The 23459-nt window shown below is 39.8% G+C and overlaps 1 protein-coding gene and 1 long non-coding RNA gene across 12 annotated transcripts in view; one reads left to right on the top strand and one right to left on the bottom strand.

Annotated features, from left to right (window-relative positions):
- FMNL2 (formin like 2) overlaps positions 1 to 869 on the bottom strand; it is a 292532-nt gene extending 291663 nt beyond the window's left edge. For 7 of the 11 annotated variants that reach the window (XM_070507766.1, XM_070507765.1, XM_070507767.1 and 4 more), the window contains exon 1: positions 321 to 575. In XM_070507766.1, the coding sequence (XP_070363867.1) occupies positions 321 to 437 (117 nt within the window). In that variant the 5' untranslated portion in view covers positions 438 to 575. Of the gene's footprint in view, positions 1 to 320 lie in introns of all 11 variants that reach the window. The other 4 variants (XM_070507768.1, XM_070507771.1, XM_070507769.1 and 1 more) reach the window with 4 other exon arrangements.
- Positions 870 to 1133: 264 nt separating this feature from the next.
- Positions 1134 to 23459, top strand: part of LOC123285259 (uncharacterized) — a 43394-nt gene continuing 21068 nt past the window's right edge. The window contains exon 1 of the long non-coding RNA XR_006526912.2: positions 1134 to 1269. This is a non-coding gene — a long non-coding RNA (uncharacterized lncRNA). The remainder of the gene's footprint in view (positions 1270 to 23459) is intronic.

Below are 23459 nucleotides of genomic sequence, written 5' to 3'. Positions count from 1 at the left end.
CCACCTTCCCTTCACGCCCACGCCGCACCTCCCAGGCACACGCGCTGCGAGGTGCCTCTCCCGCCAGACAATGGGTTCGGGGCTGGCCAGGCAGCCGGCCTGGCCCCATCCCGGGACCCCGAGAGGGCTGGGCGCGGCGGGCTCGAAGGGGGACGGACAGAAGCGAGGAGAGAGAGGCCACAATGGGGAAGGTGGGCGCCTCCCCCTCGGGATAGGAGGCTCGCTCCCGGCGCGAGGAAAAGGGGAGGGGGCGGGGGTTCAGCTGCGCCGCCCGGCCCGGGGCTCCAGGGCCCCGCGTCCGGCCGCCGCCGCGCACTCACCAGCACGATAGCAAATCGCTCCTCCAGTTCACCTGGCTCGGGCATCGGCAGCTTCAAAGGCACGCTGTGCCCCCTGAAATCGGTCTGCTGCGAATCCATGCTGCCCGCGTTGCCCATTTTGGCTGCACGCCGGGGCCGGGGGCTGCTCCGGGCCCCTAGCGTCCGCGTCGGCAATCAGAAGAGCTCCCGGTGGCCGGCTCCCGCTGGCTGGCGCGACCTGCCCGGCTCCCCGCCCTCCGCTGCGCCCCGGCGAGTGTGCAGCGCGCGCCGCTCCCTAGCAGCGCTCCGAGTCGAGCCGCCCCCCGGCCTCCCTCATGCTCCCCGCCGCCCCAGCGCCGCCCCGGCCTCTTTTCCTCGGGAGGGGTCGTCAGGGCGCCGGGCGCCTATCTGCATGTTGCTCCGCTGGCACGCCGCCCCCTGCCAGCAATCGCGGCCAGTGGGCGTGTGGTTCCTGCAACTCGGTCTCCCGCGGGGGCCGCGGCCGCCGCTGACACTTCCAGCCCACGGCCGGCCAAAAGAACGCTCGCTCGGCGAGCACCTCCAGCAGACAAATGCAGGTCCGCGCTCCCGACACAATGCCCCCTCTCGCCCGGCCCCCGCCCCCGGCCCGGCCCCTCCCACTCGCCCCGCAGACTGCCGGGACGCGTAGTTTCTGCCCAAAGTGTCCACGCGGAGAAACCACGCTCGCTCTGTAGGGCCAGGCCCGGTTGGGACCGCTTGCAGCAAAGGCAATGTGTACGCCTCTGGAGATAGTTTATGTCACTTTCGAGCCCCACTCACTCCAACAGTAGAACTAAACTACCTGGTCTTACATGGATTCTGACACTTGGCACGTTTGGCAAATGAATGAATGATCCAGTCAATCAATGAGTGAATGCACGCATGCTGATTTAAATTTCAGAAGATTGTTACTGTTCAAAAGTAACTAGATCAACAAGGGACCTCAAAGGTATGGGCAACGTCCTATTTCATAAACTGTGGTTTGGGTCTCTACGTGCTTGTTTTTTTGTTCCTTCTTCCTTATGTGTATTACATAGTCTTTTATGTGATTGAAGTGTTTTATAAGCAAGTATATACTTTTCTAGATGTTTATAAATATTCACTATGGATAAATGCATGTATAGTTAGACCCCAGAAGTTGGATGAGAAGGATTCGATTCAGTGCAAAGCAAACTGTCAAATAGCTATTATGCATGGGTTAGTGTCCCTTCGTGGGAGAAAGAAAGAGGATTGCTCCTGCTCTGGAATACTTCACAATCTAGTGAAGGAGAAAATGTACATGAATAGTCATATTTCGTGTAAGATGGATCTAAGGACAGAGTGTTGGGGGAGGCTGGAGATGATCGTTGGCTGTAGCTATCTTATTCCTAACAGACTTGTTCCAGGTATTTTACAGAGAAGATTGGGACCAACCCTATCCTCTGGGGTGCTTTTCAGACTATAACTAGCTTTGAAGCAGTGGAAATAGAAACAGCCTTACAAATGACTTTAGCCAGCTGCTCATGTTGTAGATTTCAAGGGTGCCTACCTGGTTGACTTGCTACTGAATTCCTGCCATTAGTCTTTTCTTAGCTTAACAGTGTTTCTTAACCTTAGTTTGTGTATCAGAATCATTTGGGGAGCTTGTTGTTAAAACTGCACACACCTTGGGCCCTGCCTCTTATCAGAATTTCCCTAAGCTGAGAGCTGGAGCCTGGGCAGGTGTATTTTTAACAAGCTCCCCAGGTGATTTTGATATGCACCAGGGTTGTTACCCTCTTGTTAAAAAGCAACTGCTTCTAGATGAGGTAATGCACCAAGACTCAAGCATCAAGGACCACATTTCATTCAGCTTTGTAAACCCCAAGATGCCCTGGGCATAGTAGATGTTCAATGATTATTTGTTGAATTGACAAGTGACTTTTACCAAAAGCCTATGGAGCAAATACACACTTGTGTGTATGGTCTATTAAATAAACCACCTATAGTCTTTTTGAAGAAGGGAGAGAGTATAAATAAATTCCACTTGAAAGTCTGAATAAATGCAATCTGTATTTCTAAAATTACACTGTATCAAAGTTAATGGTAAGTGTGTTACTTATCAAACAAAGAAAAACAGGGATATAGGTAACACACACACACACCAACTAGGGAAAATGAGTGAGAAAGAAAAGCAGTTAGTTCAGACAAGGAGAGACACTGCTGACTCACAAATGTGTTTATTTTCTTTGTAATCTCTAGACATGTGCTTTGGGTCTGATTGACTCATAAAATCAGCCCACCCAGGGGATTACCTGTCTGAGTAGAAAAGCTAGAATTCTTCTCTGGAGTCAAGAAATCCTTTTTTATTCCATTTATGGCTCCCTCTGGCCATATTTCTGCCAGTGACCAGGACCTTTTTCTCCCCTTAAGTCTTATCACATCTAGTCTCTCTCATAATCTTGCACTTTCAGAGGAGCCAAGGACAAAGTGTGCTAATCCATGAACCAAAAGAACTTTCCTGCCATTTAAGGGTTTGCAATCTCTAATCTTTGGTTATTATTTGTGACTATTAAGTGAAAAAATAAACAAAACACTCCATTATATTACACAATTTCTGTAGGAATTTCTATCAAAATCTCAGGAAAGTTTTTGTTTTGGGGAGGGTGTGGAGAGGGAGGAAGGAGAAGACATTTCTCTTTAATTGTAGCACTCTTCCTCCCTTCCCACAAAATTAGAATCAGGTGATCATTTTTAAGTATGTATTTCATTTCCTGATCACTAATACGTATGAGTTTATTATAGTTGAGGTCACAAAATATTGGCAAAAAAATGAATCATCTGTTAAAACTATCCACTCATCAGGGGCTGGCCCAATGTCATGGTGGTTAAGTTCACGTGCTCTGCTTCGGGGGCCCGGGGTTTGCAGGTTCAGATCCCCACTGTGGACCTACACACTGCTCATGAAGCCATGCTGTGGCAGCATCTCACATACAAAACATAGAGGAAGATTGTCACAGATGTTAGCTCAAGGACAATCTTCCTCACCAAAAAGTAAAATAAATAAGTAAATACATAAATAAATATGCAAATAAATAAAAATTTAAAACTATCCACTCATCTTCCATGGAAGCTGAAATTTTAGAACTTTATCTTCCATGTGCCAGGTGTTTGCAAGCTATGCCAGCAATGGCTTGATCAGGGATTCCTCAATAACAGTGTAATTGCTTTCAAAGAAGATTTTCAATCATTCATAACAAATACTCCTACAAGATCAGCAGAGTTTCATTGGTATCTCCTCAGGTTTTCAATGTAAAGAAATGCTCTGTAGCTAAGTTCACTTTGCTCCTTGAAAAGGCACTAGTGTAAGCCTAAGAAGATTCTCTTTGTGTGTATAAATATATAGAAAAGAGATAAGCATTTTGTGATGAACACAACCATTGATAGCCCTGAATCAAAACTGTGAAGTAGCTGAGATTTTAGAGGGATGGCTTCATGTCAATTTACATCCACAAATGTACTGCAAGACTCAATTTTCCATCTGCATTTATTTTCAAAATATTTATTGAACACTTATTATATGCCAGACACTGCTGTTGATTTTAAACAAAGTTTAAACATGGTTTATTCAATTTCTGCTTTATACAAACTTTTTCAAATAGTTAACATACAAAGATATACCTCAACTTTCGAGTTCCCCTTATCATCCTGAATCAGTTAGGAATGAATGTTTTTGCCACCGAATAAAAGAGAACCCAAGTAATAATGCCTTAAATAAAATATTTTTCCCGTAAAACAAGAAATCTGGAGAAAGATGGATGCTGGTGTTGGTTCAGCAACTCAGTAAGGAAGGGTCAGTATCTGTGCAGTGAGTTTGTCTTTCCCTCATATTTACAAAATAGGTGCCCGAGTGCCATGAATCAAGTCTGTATTGAGGGTAAAAAGTAGAGTGGAAGAGGTAGTGTCAGTTAAGTCTCTTTCTTTTATGAGGAAATCAAAACTTTGCCCAGAAGTACCACTAGCAGGCTGCCTGTTATTCCTCATTTTCCAGAGCTGAATGGCATGGCCATCTCCAGCTACAGCTACTGGGGGAGTGAGATAAAACCTAGGGCTGGATACATTTCTTCACCTAGATAGAATCAAGATTCTGATAGCAAGAAGGGAAAGGGAATAAATGTGGTTAAACAATGGGTAGACAACAAGATCTTTTAACTCGCCCCCCACATATTGCACATCTTTGAATAATACTTTGCATTTGCGTTTGATTTCATATTTTACAAAATATTTTACTTACTTTATCTTATTTTATCCTGTCAATACAAAAATGAGGAATTTAAGGCTCACCAAAGTGATTTTTTTCTAGTTTACACAACAAATGATAGTGTTAGGATTTAAGTATTTAAACACCAGTGCTGGCTGGTGGAATCTGTGACCCGATACTACCACTAAGCTCCAGCAAAGGGTCACTCCATCAAACACCATGAAGAACTATATTAACACTTCAGAGTAGAAGGAAAATGACAAGTCTCCAGGAACCAATCCTGAAGTAACAGAAACTTACAATCTAAATGATTGTAATAGAGAGTTCAAAAGAGTTGTCATAAAGAAACTCAGTAAGTTACAAGAAAACTCAGGAAGACAGTTCAATGAACTCAGGAATAAAATTACTGAGCAGAAGGAATACTTCACAAAAGAAATTGAAACTCTGAAAAAAAAAAAAAAACCAAACAGAAATTTTGGAGATTAAGAACACAATGAATGAGATTAAAAAAAAAAAAAAAAAAAAAACTATCTAGAAACCTTTAAAAACAGAGCTGATGTTATGGAGGACAGAATTAGTACTTTAGAGGACAGAAATATAGACATGTTTCAGGTGGAGGAGGAGAGAGAACTAAGACTTAAAAAAAATGAAGATCTTCTTTGAGAAATATCCAACTCAATTAGGAAATGCAACATAAGGATTGTAGGTATTCCAGAGGGAGAACAGGGGGAGAAAGGAGCAGAGACCTTGTTCAAAGAAATAATAGCGGATACCTTCCCAAAACTGGGAAAGGAACTGGACTTACAAGTATATGAAGTCAACAGAACTCCTAATTATATCAATGCAAAAAGACCTTCTCCAAGGCATATGATAGTAAAACTGGCAAAAGTCAATGACAAAGAAAAAATATTAAGGGGAACAAGGCAGAAGAGAATAATCTACAAAGGTACCCCTATCAGTCTTTCAGCAGATATCTCAGCAAAAACCTTACAGGCTAGGAGAGATTGGAATGATATATTCAAAATACTGAAAGACAAAAATTTTCAGCCAAGAATACTCTATCCAGCAAAACTATTCTTCAGATATGATGGAGAATAAAAGCTTTCCCAGATAAACAAAAGCTGAGGGAGTTCACTGTCTCTAGACCTCCCCTACGAAAAATGATCAAGGATGCACTCGTACCTGAAACAAAAAGGCAAGGTTTTCAAAGCCTTGAGCAAGGAGATAAATAGACAAAATCAGAAAAGTGCAGCTCTCTATCAGAACAGGTTAGCAAGCACTTAATTATAACATAAATGATAAAGGGAAGGAAAGCATCAAAAATAACTATAAACACTTCAACTTAGTCACACACTTACAACACAAAACAGAATAATTTGTGACAATAACAACTTAGGTGAGGAAAAGGAAAGGGATGGAACGTGCTTAGGCTAATGGAGATAAGAGGCAATTGGAAAATGGATTATCTCATCTATGAGATCTTTAATACAAACTTTATGGTAAGCACTAAACAAAAAATCAGAGCAGAGACACAAATCATGAATAAAGAGAAAACTGAGAAAACCATCACAGAAAACCATGAAACTGAAATGGCAGTCAGAAATAGAAGAGAAGAGAAACAGGAAAATATAGAACAACAGGAAAATAAGAGATAAACTGGCAGTATTAAGCCCTCATATACCAATAATCACTCTAAATATAAATCGATTGAATTCTCCAATCAAAAGACACAGAGTGGATAGATGGTTTAAACAACAAGACCCAACAATATCCTGCCTCCAGGAAAAACATCTCAGCTCTAAAGACAAACACAGGATCCGAGTGAAGGGATGGAAGATGATACTCCAAGCAAATGGCAAGCAAAAGAGAGCATAGGTAGCCATCTCATATCAGACAAAGCAGACTTCAACATAAAAAAAGACGAGAGACAAAGAGGGGCAGTATATAATGATAAAAGGGACACACAACCAGGAGGACATGACACTTATGACTATATATGCACCTAACAAAGGAGCACCAAAGTATATAAAGCTGCTATTAACAGACCTAAAGGGAGAAATTAACAGCAACACAATAATAGTAGGGGACCTCAACACCCCACTTACATCAATGGATAGATCATCCAGACAGAAAGTAAACGAGGAAATAGTGGACTTAAGTGAAAAACTACACCAGTTAGACAATATATATATTATATATATATATATATCTCAGATAGATATATATCTCAGATAGATATATATCTCATATCACATATCTCATATATATATATATGTGTGTATATGTATATATATATCTCATTCCACCCAAAAACAGCAGAATACACATTCTTCTCAAGCGTACATGGAACATTCTCAAAGATAGACCATATGTTGGGAAATAAAGCAAGCCTCAATAAATTTAAGAGGATTGAAAGCATATCAAACAACTTTTCCAACCATAATGCTATGAAACTGGAAATCAACTGCAAGAGAAAAGCTTGGATAGTCACAAATACGTGGAGACTAAACAACATGCTACTGAACAACCATTGGATCAATGAAGGAATCAAAAGAGAAACAAAAAAAATACCTGGAGACAAATGAAAATGAAAATACACCATACCAACTCTTATGGGATGCAGCAAAAGTGGTTCTAAGAGGGAAATTCATGGCAATAGCGGCCCACATCAAAAAACAAGAAAAATCTCAAATAAGCAATCTTAAACTCCAACTAATGGAACTAGAAAAAGTAGAACAAACAAATTCCAAAGTCAGCAAAAGGAGGGAAATAATAAAAATTAGAGCAGAAATGAATGAAATAGAGACCAAAAAAACGGTAGAAAGAATCAATGAAACTAAGAGCTGATTCTTTGAGAAGATAAACAAAATTGATAAACCCTTAGCCAGACTCACTAAGAAAAAGAAGAGAGAAGCCTCAAATAAATAAAATTAGAAATGAAAGAGGAGAAATTACAACAGATACCACAGAACTACAAAGGATTATAAGAGAATACTATGAAAAACTATATGCCAACAAATTGGATAAACTAGAAGAAATGGATAAATTCTTAGACTCATACAACCACCCAAAACTGAATCAGAAAGAAATAGAGACTCTAAATAGACCAATCACAAGTAAAGAGATTGAAATGGTAATCAAAAACCTCCCAAAAATTAAAAGTCCAGGACCAGACGGCTTCTCTGGAGAATTCTACCAAACATTCAAAGAAGATTTTATACCCATCCTTCTCAAACTATTCCAAAAAATTGAAGAAGACTGAACACTTCTTAACTCATTCTATGAGGCCAACACCACCCTCATACTAAAACCAGACAAGGACAACACAAAGAAGGAAAATTACAGGCCAATGTCGCTGATGAACATGGATGCAAAAATCCTCAACAAAATAGTGGCAAACCGAATACAGCAATACATTAAAAGGATCATACACCACGAAAGTGGGATTTGCACCAGGGACACAGGGATGGCTCAACATCCACAAATCAATCAATGTGATACACCATGTTAACAAAATGAGGAATAAAAATCACATGATCATTGTGATAGACATAGAGAAAGCATCTGACAAGATCCAACATCTATTTATGATAAAAACGCTCAATAAAATGGATATAGAAGGAAAGTATCTCAACATAATAAAGGCCACATATGAAAAACCTACAGCCAACATCATACTCAACAGTGAAAAACTGAAAGCCATCCCTCTGAGAACAGGAACAAGACAAGGGTGCCCACTCTCACCACTCCTATTCAACATAGTATTGGAGGTTTTGGCCAGAGCAATTAGGCAGGAAAAAGAGATTAAAAGGTATCCAAATCGGAAAGGAAGAAGTGAAACTCTTGCTGTTTGTGGACAACATGATCCTATATATAGAAAATCCTAAAGAATCCACCAGAAAACTATTAGAAATAATCAACAACTACAGCAAAGTTTCAGGGTAAAAAAATGAACATACAAAAATCAGTTGCATTTCTATACACTAATAATGAGCTAGCAGAAAGAAAACTCAAGAATACAATCCCATTTAAAACTGCAACAAAAAGAAAATACCTAGGAATAAATTTAAACAAGGAAGTGAAAGACCTATACACTGAAAACTATAAGACATTATTGAAAGAAATTGTTGATGACATAAAGAAATGGAAAGATATTCCATGCACATAGATTGGAAGAATAAACATAGTTAAAATATCCATATTACCTAAAGCAATCTACAGATTCAGTGAAATCCTAATCAGAATCCAGTGACCTTCTTCATAGAAATAGAACAAAGAATCCTGACATTTATATGGAACAAAAAAAGACCCCAAACAGCCAAAGCAATCCTGAGAAAAAAGAACAAAGCTGGAGGCATCACAATCCCTGACTTCAAAATATACCAGAAAGCTGTAATGATCAAGTCAGCATGGTACTAGCACAAAAACAGACACACAGATCAACAGAACAGAATTGAAAGCCCATAAATAAAACTATACATCTATAGACAGTTCATCTTTGACAAAGGAGCCAAGAACATACAATAGAGAAAGGAAAGTCTCTTCAGTAAATTGTTGGGCAAATTGGACAGCCACATGCAGAAGAATTAAAGCAGACCATTATCTTACACCATACACAAAAATGAACCTGAAATGGATTAAAGACTTGAAGGTAAGACCTGAAACTGTAAAACTCTTAGAAGAAAATATAGGCAGTACACCTGTGGACATCAGTCTTAGCAACATCTTTTTGAATACCATCTCTACTCAGGCAAGGGAAGCAAAAGTAAACATGAACAAATGGGACCGCATCAGACTAAAGAGCTTCTGCAAGGCAAAGGAAACCATGAGCGAAACAAAAAGACAACCTACCAAGTGGGAGAAAATATTTGCAAATATATATCCAACAAGGAGTTAATTTCCAAAATACATAAGAACTCATACAGCTCAACAAAAAAACAGCCCCATCAAAAAGTGGGCAGAGGCCCTGAACAGATGTTTTTCCAAAGAAGATATACAGATGGCCAACAGGCACATGGAAAGATGTTCAACATCACTAATTATTAGGGAAATGCAAATAAAAACGACAGTGAGATATCACCTTACATCTGTCAGAATGGCTGTAATTAACAAGACAGAAAATAAGAAATTTTGGAGAGGATGTGGAGAAAAGGGAACCCTCATACACTGCTGGTGGGAATGCAGACCGGTGCAGCCACTGTGGAAAACAGTATGGAGATTTCTCAAAAAATTAAAAATAGAAAGATCATACGATCCAGCTATCCCACTACTGGGTATTTATCCAAAGAACTTGAAGTTGGCAATTCAAAGAGATTTATGCACCCGTATGTTCATTGCAGCGTTATTCATGATAGCCAAGACATGGAAGCAACACAAGTGCCCACAACTGATAACTGGATAAAGAAGTGGTTTATATACACAATGGAATACTGCTCAGCCATAAAAAAGACAAAATCATCCCATTTGCAACAACATGGATGGACCTTGAGGGTATTATGTTAAGTGAAATAAGTCAGACAGAGAAAGAGAAACACCACATGATTTCGCTCATATGTGGAAGATAAGCAAACACATGGATAAAGAGAACAGATTTGTGATTACCGGAGGGGAAGGGGGTTGGGGGTGGGCAAAAGGTGTAAAGAGGTACACATATATGGTGACAGGTAAAAATTTGACTATTGGTGGTGAGCACGATGCAGTATATACAGAAACTGATAAATAATAATGTACACCTGAAATTACACAATGTTATAAACCATTATGACCGCAGTAAAAATAATTGGAAATAAACAATAAATAAATAGAATATTGTCTCTCCCTGATTCTCTTTTTTCTCCTCCTGAAACATATATATATTGGTCTATCTATAGTCTCTTAACTATTCTTTCATATTTTGCATATCTTTATCTTTTTGCTGCATTCTAGTTGATTTCCTTAGACCTTCCAGTACAGAAATTCTTTAGCCTTGTCTAATCTATTGTTTTCCTTATTCATTGAGATTTAAATTTCATTGATGATATTTCGGTAGAGGGTCCAGTTGAAGAACTTGCAGCAGAAGTTCCAGTTCTTTGTCAAATCTGCTCTTCCCTTTCAGTACTGCTCTAGTCCATTGCTTCATGAGATTTGGGGGAGAGAGAAAAGGTAGACATGTATTCTGTTCACCACCTTGATAGAAACTTATTACCTGCTTCTTTTTGTTTGTTTTAACAGACATTAGGAATTCTACTTTAACTATATCTTAACTAAATAATGCCACCTTTATAATTTAAAATTTTTTGGTAGATTCTATTTTCTCCAATACTGTTCCAGAGAATTATTGACTCCTTGTAAGTTTCAAATCCCAGTTCTTATCTTGCCTATATCTCTAAGATACCACTTCCCCTCTTTAGGCCCCACAGTGCATACCATGTCACATAAACATACCTTCAAATTTGGCAAAAATCCATCTGGGTAATTTTTGAATGATATGGAAATAGTAACACAGAAACTTAATTTCATTTATGTAAGTTTAATACACATTTGTAAATACATATATAAGAACATACTGAAATTTCTTTCAAATGAGCTGATATGCTAAACAGGTATGTCATTGTAGGAATTAAAAGAGAGAGAGAGAGGGAGAGAGACAGAGAGAGGGAGAGAGTGAGAGAGAGAGAGCGGGAGGGAGGGAGAGAGGGAGAGAGAAAGAAAGGGAGGGAGGGAGGAAAGAAGGAAAGAAAGAAAGGAAAGGAAGAAAGGAAGGAAGGAAGGGAGGGAGGAAGAAAGAAAAAGGAAAGAGGGAGGGGGAGGGAGGGAGGAAGGAAGAAAGAAAGAAAGAAAGGGGGGGAGGGAGGGAGGGAGGAAGAAAGAAAAAGAAAAAAAACACGTATCACAAAATGCAGATAACATTATATGAAAAGTCAAGTTCAGACTATTTTTCACCATCCTCCCCCTCTGTCACCTCCTCTCTCCCTTCGTCCCGCATTCCTGTCCTGTGCCGCCTCCTCCAAAATCCTCCTCAACAGCCTACTTTAAAAAATGATTGAATGGGGAGGGCCTTAGCCTGTGATATCAACAACAACGGCAACAACGAAGGAATGTGCTGCTGACTTGTAGCGTCTGCTTTTATTTCAGGGAGTCCTCTTAACTGCCCAACTTCATATTAACTGTCGTGCAGGAGAGCGGGAGTTCCTAAGCTGGGTTGTGTGGGAAGATGAGGATGCCCCATCCCCACCTGCACTCCTCTGCAGATAAACAGAACTCACGGTCTCCAAGGCTATCCATCGGGCACCTTTCAACAGCCTCCAAGTCTGAGAAAACAGACCCTTTGAAAAAAGGGTTTTTAAAACAAGAAAGCCCAAGGGGGGAATTTTTTGTTTCTGGCTGCAACCACTTCAACCAGAATGAACAGCATGGGGGGAATAAGAAAGAGAATGAGTTGGAGTAAAATGCAGTTCCATATATATATAACACATATTACATATCTAGGTTTACAATTTTATTTACTTTTCTCATTTGTTCTATAAGAGACTTTATTTTTAGGGGAGGACCCTAGATTTCTTTCTGATCACAAGAAGAGGCTTATCATCCCATAAGAGGGAATCAGACTTTCTGAAATCAGTCTTTTCCTCCCTTTTTGGCTCAGCCCAAGTATATGAAAATTGCCCCTTTTTTGGCCTTCACAGAAGAAATTTTCACAAACCCACGATTATTCTACTGAATTTGAATTCCTTCATTTGTAATTTAAACTCCAAAGGCTGGTATCATGCTGAGAATATGTGCTTGGTGGATTTTACCTCTGTCTCGCTTGCTTACTGAGTGACCCTGGGAAAATTCACTAGCCTCTTCAAGCTTCAGTTTCTGCATCTATAAAATGGAAATAAATACTTACACCGCCAGTGAATTGTTTAGATAAGGGAAATAACTTATGTAAACCAACCATCAGCATCGTATCCATGTATGGTGAGATGTTCAATAAGAGATATTTTCCCCCTTATGTTCTTTTTTCAAGGTGGTAATGAATTTAATCTTGGACTTATTATTGAAGGAATAAAAATTTATGCAGTAACTGAATAAGGGAAAATATGTAAATACGTGGCACTTGCTTCAGACAACTAGATATAGTTACATAAAAGATTAATAGATACTTGGTTGTAGTCCCTGAGTGCTTCCTAATGTCCCAGTCTTCTGATGATAAAGCTCCATTCTGGTCACTCAATATAATAGTAATTCAAAAAGTTAACGCCACTGTCAAAGGAATCCAAACAGTATTTCACAAAACTGTCTGATGATAAGATCCACCTGGGGTGCTTATTGAACGTACAGATTCCCGTTGGCCTTCCTAGAAATTCTAATTCAATAGGGCTGGGGTGGGCCCCAGAATCTATATATTTAACCAAAGCCCCGTGTGGTTCCTATTTTAGGCAAGTTTAGGAAACACTAATTAATTGCTTGGGAATGAGGAAATGACTCATCTACAATTAAGCAATAATACCTCTACTTAAGGAACAATGCCAAGTTATTTTAAAGCCATTGAATGACTATAACATATACACTGCTTTAGAAATTGAATTAGCTATTATTTCAGTCAGAGAGATTGTTCCTTTTAAAATACATTTGTACAAATTTTTTAAGTTTTAAGAAATGTCACCAGTTTTCCTATTTGCTTTTGTTATGCCTTTTAGGTTTTAGAGGAGAACAAAGCATCCTTGGTTCCATTGCATGAGTTGTCCAGGACTGATTTAGGGGCAGATTTGTCAGACATCCAGATTTTAAGGTGGAATTTTGGTTATGCAGGTTTCTTCTTGCCTCCAAACTCCCGTTTGTATCCAAAAATAGACCGAATAGATGCCAAACATTGCCTTACGCGTGGAAGAAATTGAGCTGTCCAGAGCTGCTGAATGCTACTGACACTGTCTTGATTTTATCAAATTAGTTTTATTAACAAATGTTTATTGTATTATATCATACTAGTTGCAATTATTTTCCATCCACAATTAAGATCAAAGAAAAGTTCACTGGTGGAAGGAAGCGGGAGGAGGGTGGGCAGCTAACTGGGAGAACTGAAGATCTCCCTCAAAGGACCAAGCCCCTTGCTGCTCTGTAAGGACTGTTGCAAACACCTGCAGAGCTCACTCTCAAGAGAGAGAACTGAACTCTGCTAACCTTATTCAACTCTTCCAGAAGAGCGCTTACCACAGGGGCCAGGCGGCCTGACTCAGGTCCAATTCTCATCGTCCGGTTGCTTTGTTTTGTCAATTTTAGGCAGTGGGAGGTGTTTGTTAAAGTTCTTAAGGAAACAGTTCAAAATATTGAATTGAAATCTGAGAAAGAAGCGAGCCCTCAAAACAAAATAGATATTTTTTTTCCCTGAAATCTCTATTCCACTGACAATGATTAAAAACGGGAGTTCAAACTATTAAAAGTGCAATGAGGTTGTGAGGAATGCATAGCTCGGACAGATGCAGCGGACACCTACTTTTTGTCTATCCAACACCTCTTCTTGGAAGAGCACCCCTTTCCTTCTAGGCACTGCTCTTCCGTTTATTCCACCCGCTTGTTAACAAAGGAGCTGCCATCTTTCCTCAGCTCTCTCGGCCAGAGTTGACCTGTTGAAGGGTGGGATTCTAACTCAGGCTTGGCAATGATCCTTTCCTCCTTTCCTCTGATTTTTGGACTTTGGACTTAAAGTATCAGGTTACATTTTCTCAGGTGGCTGAAGCTGTGTGCTATAAAATTTAAATGCGGTTGATGACAATGGTGACTGATAAGCGGAGAGAAAAGCAGAGGTAAAATGAGGTGCAAAGATGGGTGTTAGAGAAAGATCTCCCTGGAAATCCTATTTATGCAAGAACAAGGAAGTTGGTAAGTTGGATACAGTTTTTAAAACTCTCAGTTTTCTTGTATGTAAACTAAGGGCAATAGTAGTATTTACTTCAAGTGGGTTTTGTGAGGAGTAATTGAGATAATTCCTGTAAATCACTGAATACTGGACTCAACACATGAAAAAAGACAGATTAAGATCAGCCATTGAGCACCCCTAGGCGTGGGACTAAGAAATGGTAAGCTGCAACAGTGGGACCCACATTCAAAGGACATGATATGACAAGATTTCTGGCACTGGTTATTAGAAAAATATGTCAAAATTACATTGACAGCTGACTAACGTTTTAACAGAAGTATCAGACAAACCCCAAGCATGGCAGATAGTGGCCTATGATTGCTCAGGTACTAAAAATCCCAGACCAGGACATATAATGATGGTAATAATAATAAATAATTTACCCAGAGTGCTAACTGTGAGCCAGGCAGGAAGCTAAGTGGTTAATATCCAATATCCTTAATACTTATTACCACTATATAAGTTAGGTATTGTTCTTATTCCTATTTTGCTGATGAGGAAACTAATGCATAATGTTGAAACCTGCTTTCAAGAAGGCTATTCACAGACAGCCCAGTGTTGCCAGTGGCTCCAGGAGGATGGACAGTGTGTTTAAAAGCAGTAGCTATTTCTCACTTTGACTGTCACCCCTGTCCATCAGCTGGCCTTGGTTATGTCAGTTGCTAAGTCAGTGAAATGGCCATTACCACACAAAAGGAGTTGAAATTCAGGCTGAAGAAGCATATTTCACTTTCCCAGGTTGCTTTCCTTCTTGCTCTCCAAATCTGGGCATGCTCCATGGTCCCATTTAAATTTTTCACTTTCTTCTCTGCACCACTTTCCCGCTTGTGCTTGGAAGCTATGCTTTGAAACTGCTTTCTTTCCCAATGGGAAGCAGTCAGGAACTTTTGGATAAGACTGAATTACCACCCGAATCAGGGGCTCTTTATTTCTAGTCTTTTTTTTTTTCCCCAATCTGTAATTCTTGACTGCCCTTGGTTCCTGTGGCCTGCTTAGTCTCAGTCATTGCTTTGCCCTGACTTGTGGAATTATTGTATGTTCAAATTGGGACTGTTTATTTATTTAGTTCTAGTTACCCATGATCACAGCTTCCCAGGAAATGCCAGGTCCATCTGCTCCTTGAACCAGCGTATTCTGCTTTCCTGCCTCTGCCTTGGCATCCTTCATCCTGATCTGTCATCCTGCATCCTTGACCTATAATATATATAATCTTTCCAACCAGCTTATGGGTTCTAGCTGTAGAATAATGTGCTTCACAGTGTGATTCTCGGTTTATCTGCACTTGAATCATCTGGAGTGCTTTATGAAAACGAAGATTTTTAGCCCCATCCCCATGAATGAGAATTTCCACGGTAAGCTCAAGAAGTATGTATATTTAACAAGCTATTCAGGCAATTCTTATGCATACAGAGCTCAGAACCCCTTGTACTGGAAGAACAGACACTAGAATCGTAGCCTTTTTTTTTTTTTAATACCCCAGGTACTTCCAGTTCTGTGCTTGGCACCTGGAAGATTCTCGCTAATTGCTGGTTGGATTAAGGAATGAATAAGTGTAACTTTAGGGGGAAATCCTGTCCTGGGAAATCTTCTCTACTCTAAGGAAATAAATAGTTGCAATTTTCACTAAACGTGCCTATAATGCCAACTTCAGTTAGTATAATCCTCACTCCCTTATGAGTTAAACGGCTTAAGTCTCCTTTAGATTTTGCTTCTTCCTAAAATAATATAATTTTAATTTACTTTGGTTGTGATGAAATATCATATCAAATTGTTTCAAAACTCTCAAGGTATTCTTTAATTCAGTTTAGACCTCCTCCTGGATAGAAGCTGGAAAATTTTCCTCCAATTATAACTGGAAGAAAATACCAAAATGATTTTATAAGCCAAGTGAATATTGTTATAGGGACTACTAGAAAGGTTCTAACTTTCTAACATATCGTTAATTAAACAAATATTTACTGTACTTAAACATTTTGATTGTAATCACAAGCAGTACATACAAGGAAGCCAATTGCTTCCTGGGAATATTAATATTTTGACTTCTTTATTCAGTTAAGTTTGGAAGCTCTTTTTACTCCCTAGCTGTGGCCTATTGAAGGCTGGGTGACTCCAAGGAGGTATTCTGGATTGCTGACTTTTTTTTTTTTTTGAGGAAGGTTAGCCCTGAGCTAACTACTGCCAATCCTCCTCTTTCTGCTGAGGAAGACTGGCCCTGAGCTAACATTCATGCCCGTCTTCCTCTCCTTTATACGTGGAACACCTGTCACAGCATGGCTTGCCTTGCGGTGCCATGTCCACAGCCGGGATCCGAACCGGCGAACCCCAGGCCACTGAGAAGCGGAACCTGCACACTTAAACCACTGGGCCACTGGGCAGGCCCCTGGATTGTTGACTTTAGGAGACCTCTAGTTTACAGAGATTCTATCAGCATAACTCATTAATGCCTAACCCTCCCTCCAGTTTATGTCTTTCTAACTGAGGTTGCCTTGATCTCTTTGCTATCCTTACTTTGACTTTGAACATGTGAAAAGGGAAGTGGAGTATAGTTGATTTAACTATGAATTCTAAATATGCTATTGCTTTTCATCTTTACAGTGACTTTGTGAGGCAGACAATTTTCTTCCTATATTATAGAAGAGATATTATAGAAGGCTAATAGTGGTTGAATAATTGGACCAAGTCATATAGCTAGGTGGCAGAGCCAGGACTCAATTTGCCATTTCTTTGGTCCCTAGGATCATTTACTTTCTACTACACCATGTTGCTTCCTCACTTTATTTTGCCACTTGTTGAACACCTTTCTGCCCTCCCCCTGGCACATGGGTTTTGCCCTTGGCCATGTGTTAGTCTCCCTGCTCGGAACTGGTCATCCCTAGCAATCAGATGTTCTGTTGATTCCCTGTCACTCAGTCACCCTCCTTTCCAATCTCTTCCAGTTTCCTCTTCATGGCCACTCTTGCCCAAGTGTAGGCACCAGAGCACTACTTGCAGAACCAAAGCAATAATGTAGTCTCTTTGATGACTTCCATGTATCTCATTATAGATATGACGTGAGTATCAGTTGAAAGCAGATTTGGCCTCATATAACATCAAGCCCAACTACAGTGGCTAGATAAAAACAGGTTTTTTTTTTTCTCATATAACAAGAAGTCTAGAGGCAGATATTAGTACAAGATACTGTAATGATTTCACAGCTAATGTCTCTCCAATTCTGTTGGCCTTTCCCTCCCTCCTGATGGCAAGCTGGCTTCTGTATCTCCAGCTATCACATCCACATTCAAAACCAAATGAAAGAGGTAGGGGTGGTGTCAGTTGTATTCCTCGTTGTTTACCAAGAAATTGAAATCTTTCCTAGAACACATCCCCCTATACATACCCAGCAGACTTTGCCTAAGGCCATGTTGAACAGAATGGGTCAAAAGGCCCACCTCCAGCTATTAAAAAGACAGAGATAGCACTTAAAAATCAATTAATGTAGTTCAACACATCAACAGACTACAGAGGAAAAAATCACACGATCATATCATAGGTGCAGAAAAAGCATTTGACAAAATCCAACACTCACTCATGACAAAAACCCTCAACAAACTAGGAATAGAGGGAAACTTCTTCACTTGGGTAAAGGCCATCATTTACCAAAAAGCCTACAGCTAGCATCCTACTTAATGGTGAGAAACTAGAAGCTTTCTTGCTAAGACTAGGAACAAGGCAAGGATGTCCCCTCTCACCACTCCTTTTCAACGTTATGCCAAAGTCCTAGCTAACACAATAAGACAAGAAAAGAAAAGGTGCACAGATCGAGAAGGAAGAAACAAAATTGTCTTGATTTGCAGATGACATGATTGTCTATGTAGAAAATCTGAAAGAACTGACAAAAAAAAAAAACCCCTGGAACTAGTAAGGGATTATAGTAAGGTTTCAGGATACTAGGTAAACATGTAAATTAATTGCTTTCTTATATACCGGCAATGAACAGGTGGAATTTGAAGTTAAAAACAAGTATCATTTACATTAGCACCCCCAAAGTGAAATATTTAGTATAAATCTAACAAATATTTAGGTATAAAGTTCATCAAAGTCTGATGAACAAAATCAAAGAACTAAATGAATGGAGAGAGAGTCTGTGTTCATGGATAGGAAGACTCAATAGTGTCAAATAATGTCAGTTCTTCCCAACTTGATCTATAGATTCAATGCAATTGCAATCAAAATCCCAGCAAGTTATTTTGTGGATATTGACAAACTGACTCTAAAGTTTATGTGGAGAGGCAAAAGAACCAGAATAGCCAACACAATAATGAAGGATAAGGACAAAGTTGGAGAAATGACATTATTTGACTTCAAGATTTACTATAAAGGTACAATGATAAAGACAGTGTGCTCTTGGTGAAAGAATAGATAAATACATCAATGGAACAGAATAGAGAGTCCAGAAATAGATCCATATAAATATAGTCAACTGATCTTTGACAAAAGAGCAAAGGCAATACAATGGAGCAAAGTCTTTTTTAAAAATGGTGTTGGAACAACTGGGCGTCTACATGCGAAAAAATGAATCTGGACATGGACTTTACACCCTTCTCAAAAATTAACTCAAAATGGCTTATAGACTTAAATGTGAAATGTGAAACTGTAAAACTCTTGGAAGATAACATAAGAGAAAATCTAGATGAACTTGAGTATGGTGATGACTTTTTAGATACAACCCCAAAGGCATGATTCATCACAGAAATAATTGATAAATTAGATTTCATTAAAGTTACAAACTTTGACACTGTCAAGAGAACGAGAGATCAAGCCACAGATTGGGAGAAAATATTTGCAAAAGACAAATCGGGTAAAAGACAGTTAACCAAAATATACAAAGAACTCTTAAAAATCAACAATAAGAAAACAAACTACCTGACTAAAAAATGAGCAAAAGACTCTTAACAGGCACCTCGCCAAAGAAGATATAGAGATGGCAAGTAAGCATATGAAAAGATGTTCAACACCGTATGTCACTAGGAAATTACAAATTAAAACAACAGCAAGATATTACTACACACCTATCGTTTGGCCAAAACCCTAAACACTGAAAACATCAAATGCTGGCAAGGATGTGGAGCAATAGGAACTCTCATTCATTGCTGGTGGGAAGGCAAAATGGTATAGCCACTTTGCAATGAAAGAAACTTTGGCAGTTTCTTGCCAAACTACACATACTCTTACTGTACCATCCACATGAGCTCCTTTGTATTTACCCAAATGAACTGAGAAGTTATAGCCGCATAAAAATCTTCTCACAGATGTTTATAGCAGCTTTATTCATAATTGCCAAAACCTGGAAGCAATCAAGATATCCTTTAGTAGGTGAACAGATAAACTTGTACATTGAAGCAACAGAATATTATTCAGCATTAAAAAGAAATGAGCTATCAAGCCATTAAATAACATGGAGGGAACTTAAATGCATATTACTAACTGAAATAAGCCAATCTGAAAAGGCTACACGCTGTGTGATCCTTACTATGTGAAATTCTGGAAAAGGCAAAACTAGGAGACAGTAAGAAGGAGTAGGCAGGACAAAAAGATGAATAGGCAGAACACAGAAGATTGTTAGGGCAGTAAAGCTACTCTGTGTGATGCTACAATGGTGGGTACATGTCATTGTACATTTGTCAAAACCCATAGAATGTACTACACAAGCATAAACCCTAAAGTAAACTATAGACGTTGGGTGCTAATGATGTATAAGTGTAGGTTCATCGATTGTAACAAATGTACCATAGCAGGTATATGGCAAATCTCTGAACCCTCTGCTCAATTTTTCTGTGAACCTAAAACTGCTTTAAAAAATAAAGCCTAGGGGCCGGGCTAGTGGCGCAGCAGTTAAGTGTGCACGTTCCGCTTTGGTGGCCTGCGGTTCGTCGGTTCGGATCCCGGGTGCGGACATGGCACTGCTTGGCAAGCCATGCTGTGGTAGGTGTCCCACATATAAAGTAGAGGAAGATGGGCATGGATGTTAGCTCAGGGCCGGTCTTCCTCAGCAAAAAGAGGAAGATTGGCAGCAGATGTTAGCTCAGGGCTAATCTTCCTCAAAAAAAATTAAAAAAATAAAGTCTAATTTTTTTTAACAGGCAGAAAAGGCGGAAATAGATTGTCGTGGTTGACTTAGACCAATCGTTCTTATTTTACTGGGGACTGAGAATACTTGATGCCCTGAACTAAATTGAGAATTTGTTAGCAAGGACAACGAGGAGAAATTTCCTCCTTGAAGTTATTTCCTGAATAAGGTTTTTTTTTTCTGGATATAAATATGCTTCCTTACAATGTTATTCTAATCCCTGTTGTAATTACTGCGTTTATGTTGTGTAACTAATAGCGTCTACCATGCAGGTGATTTCCAATTCTTGGTACCGAACCAACAGTCAGGCCTCCCTCCACCTGCTCTGACCCAGCCCGTCTCTCTGCTTCGTTCTCTTGTGAGTCAGGGGTTCTTGTTTGCAAAGTGAACAGCCAGAGTTCCAGGTGCAGCCTGTGGTTGTGGGACTGCAGCCACACGCCAGAGTTGCAGATTGAAGATTCAATCGAAAAGCTTTGTCCCTAATGGCACTGGGGCATAAAAACCTATTTTTATCTTTGTTTGAATGAAACCATATAAAGAAATGTAAACAGATGAATCAGATACTATCAGAGCTGCCTTCCTGAATCTAGGATGAGGGGTAGAGCAGCTCCCTTAAACTCTTCTAGAACAGTTGAAACCTCTGGCTGGAACCAAAAGCCTACCAGACCTGACTTTTAGTAAACGATGCTCCCATGGCCTGAGAGAGTTAAAAAGCAGGCTATCTCTGCCCTCTGGTAGTTAAAGAATAACCAGCAATATTGTTGGAATAGACTTCTACATGATGATTATATTAAAATGTTCCTTGTGGATTACATTCAGCTGAAGTCAGAATTTAAACCAGTATCCTTTAAAAGGAAAGAACTGCAATACACTAATTAATCAGAGTTTATGTTTACACCCTTAATATAACAAAGCATGGCTGCTTGTCTAAACCAGAGTCTGTTAGGTTTATTACAGCGATCAGAGTAATGTGCTGGAATTTCATGTGTGTATGTGTGCGTGAATAATGTAAGTCTTAACATTCCTGAGCAGAGTCTTTTTCACAGGTGGTACTTTTACAGAACGGCAGTTTTCACAAAAGCACAGCGTTTTCTCTTCAACAAAGAATCCCAAACAGAACTCTAATCAACGGCAGACCAATGATATCCCTTCTTTATTTGACATTAGCCCAAGTTCAGGCTTTAACCTCTAAGTTTTAATTATGTTTAAACCAATATGTAAACTGACATCATCCCCCATCCACGGCAGGTCATTGTAAACTGTGTTATGCTCTCTCTGTCCCACTTCTGCTTCCGATTTTCCTAGTTTCTTCTTTTCCTCATACCTTTAAAAAGATCTAAATGGAATTAAAGCCATTTAAAAATGTTCTCCTTGGTGGTATTTCCTAATTAAGACTTTAAAAATTTTAAATATGCTTTCTCACAATGTTATTGTAATCCTTAAAGTATTTATTGTTTATAATAACAGTACATTTCTTTAAAAAAAAAGAGAAAGATTATATGTGTACTGCTGTCAGAGGAGTCCTTTGCAGCACATGAGTTAATTTGTTCATTTATCCCACAGGCATTGATTGAGCGCTTATTTATGTCCCAGGCTCTCTGGGAACTGAACCCGTATCCTCAGAAGTTCACAAGCAGTAGAAGAAATAGACTAGTAAATTAGATACTGTGACGTGATGTACTTGCCATGACGGAGCTCTATATAACACAGTGTGCAAACCCTAGTGAGGGACAAGGATGACCCCACAGGACATGCTATTTGAATTGAATTTTGAAGGCTGCTTAGCAAAGCCCTCTTCCTGACTGAGATGTGGGGCCAGAGATCCAGTTCCCAGGGAGCAGGAAGAGCTCACCTGAACTCCAGTTCTAGTGGGGAGCTGAGATGTCAAACCTGTAGGAGCAAGAAGAACACAGAATGGGGCAAAGGTGGTAACCCCATGTGAAATAACACTACTCAACCATCAAAAAAAAAATCCCCTCTAATCACTCATTTAACAAATGTTTATTGAATTCCAACTATGTGTGCAGCAGTGTTCTATGTTATTAAACAAAACAGATATAAATCCTCACCCTGGTGGAGGGAAATAATATTAAAGACGGGAAAATGTCGTGAAAAAAGCTGGCTATAGAATATACAGCATAATCTCAATTTTGTTATATATAAAATGACTGAGGGATTATTTTTGTCAGTTGCTTTTACTGCAGAACAGACTACAAAACTTAGTGGTTTAAACAGCAACCACTTACTTAGCTTGGGGTTCAACGGCTTTGCCCTCTGGGCTGGGCTTAGCTGGTGGTTCTTCTGCTGGTCTCGATGGGGTTCACTAACATGTCTGTGTTCAGCTGCCACTCAGCTGGGCAGCTCTGCTCTGGGCACTTGCTGAGTGTTGGCTGATGTGACGGGGGCAACTGGGCACACATCTCTTGTCATTCAGAAAGCTAGCATAGGCTTGTTTACAGGGTGCCAGTACGTTCCAAAAGCAGCAAGAGAGGGCGGGCACAATCATCATCATTTTCCAAGTCTCTGCTTGTGATACATTTGCTATTTTCCCATTGGCTGAGCCCAGAGACAGTGATGAGGGAGCAGTACCCAAGGCTGTGGCTGTAGGAAGGTATGAACAAATGTGGGGTCCTTGCTGTAACGATTTACTACAACTGTAAACCAAAACATTGAGGGTGGTTGCCTGGGTAGTGGGATTATGGTTTACGGTTTCTTCTCTATTTCTCCTTTAATGTTTCAAATTTCCTTTGGTAATCATGTAAAACCTTTTAAATAAGAAATTGGAAGAATAAAAAGGGAGAGGCCTGAAACCCAGTGGTATGGCCCAGGGTAGAGAGTAGGAAGTCAGGAGAAGGAACTCAGAGGCCTGTAATCAGAACGTGAGAATGTTGGGGCCTGGTAACTTGGAGCACAGTGGAAGCACCCAGTGGTTGG

The sequence above is a fragment of the Equus asinus genome, chromosome 4 (genome assembly GCF_041296235.1).
Source record: "Equus asinus isolate D_3611 breed Donkey chromosome 4, EquAss-T2T_v2, whole genome shotgun sequence".
Taxonomy (NCBI): domain Eukaryota; kingdom Metazoa; phylum Chordata; class Mammalia; order Perissodactyla; family Equidae; genus Equus; species Equus asinus.
The sequence above is the reverse complement of the archived record's forward strand: the minus strand, read 5'-3'. Positions and strand labels throughout refer to the sequence as shown.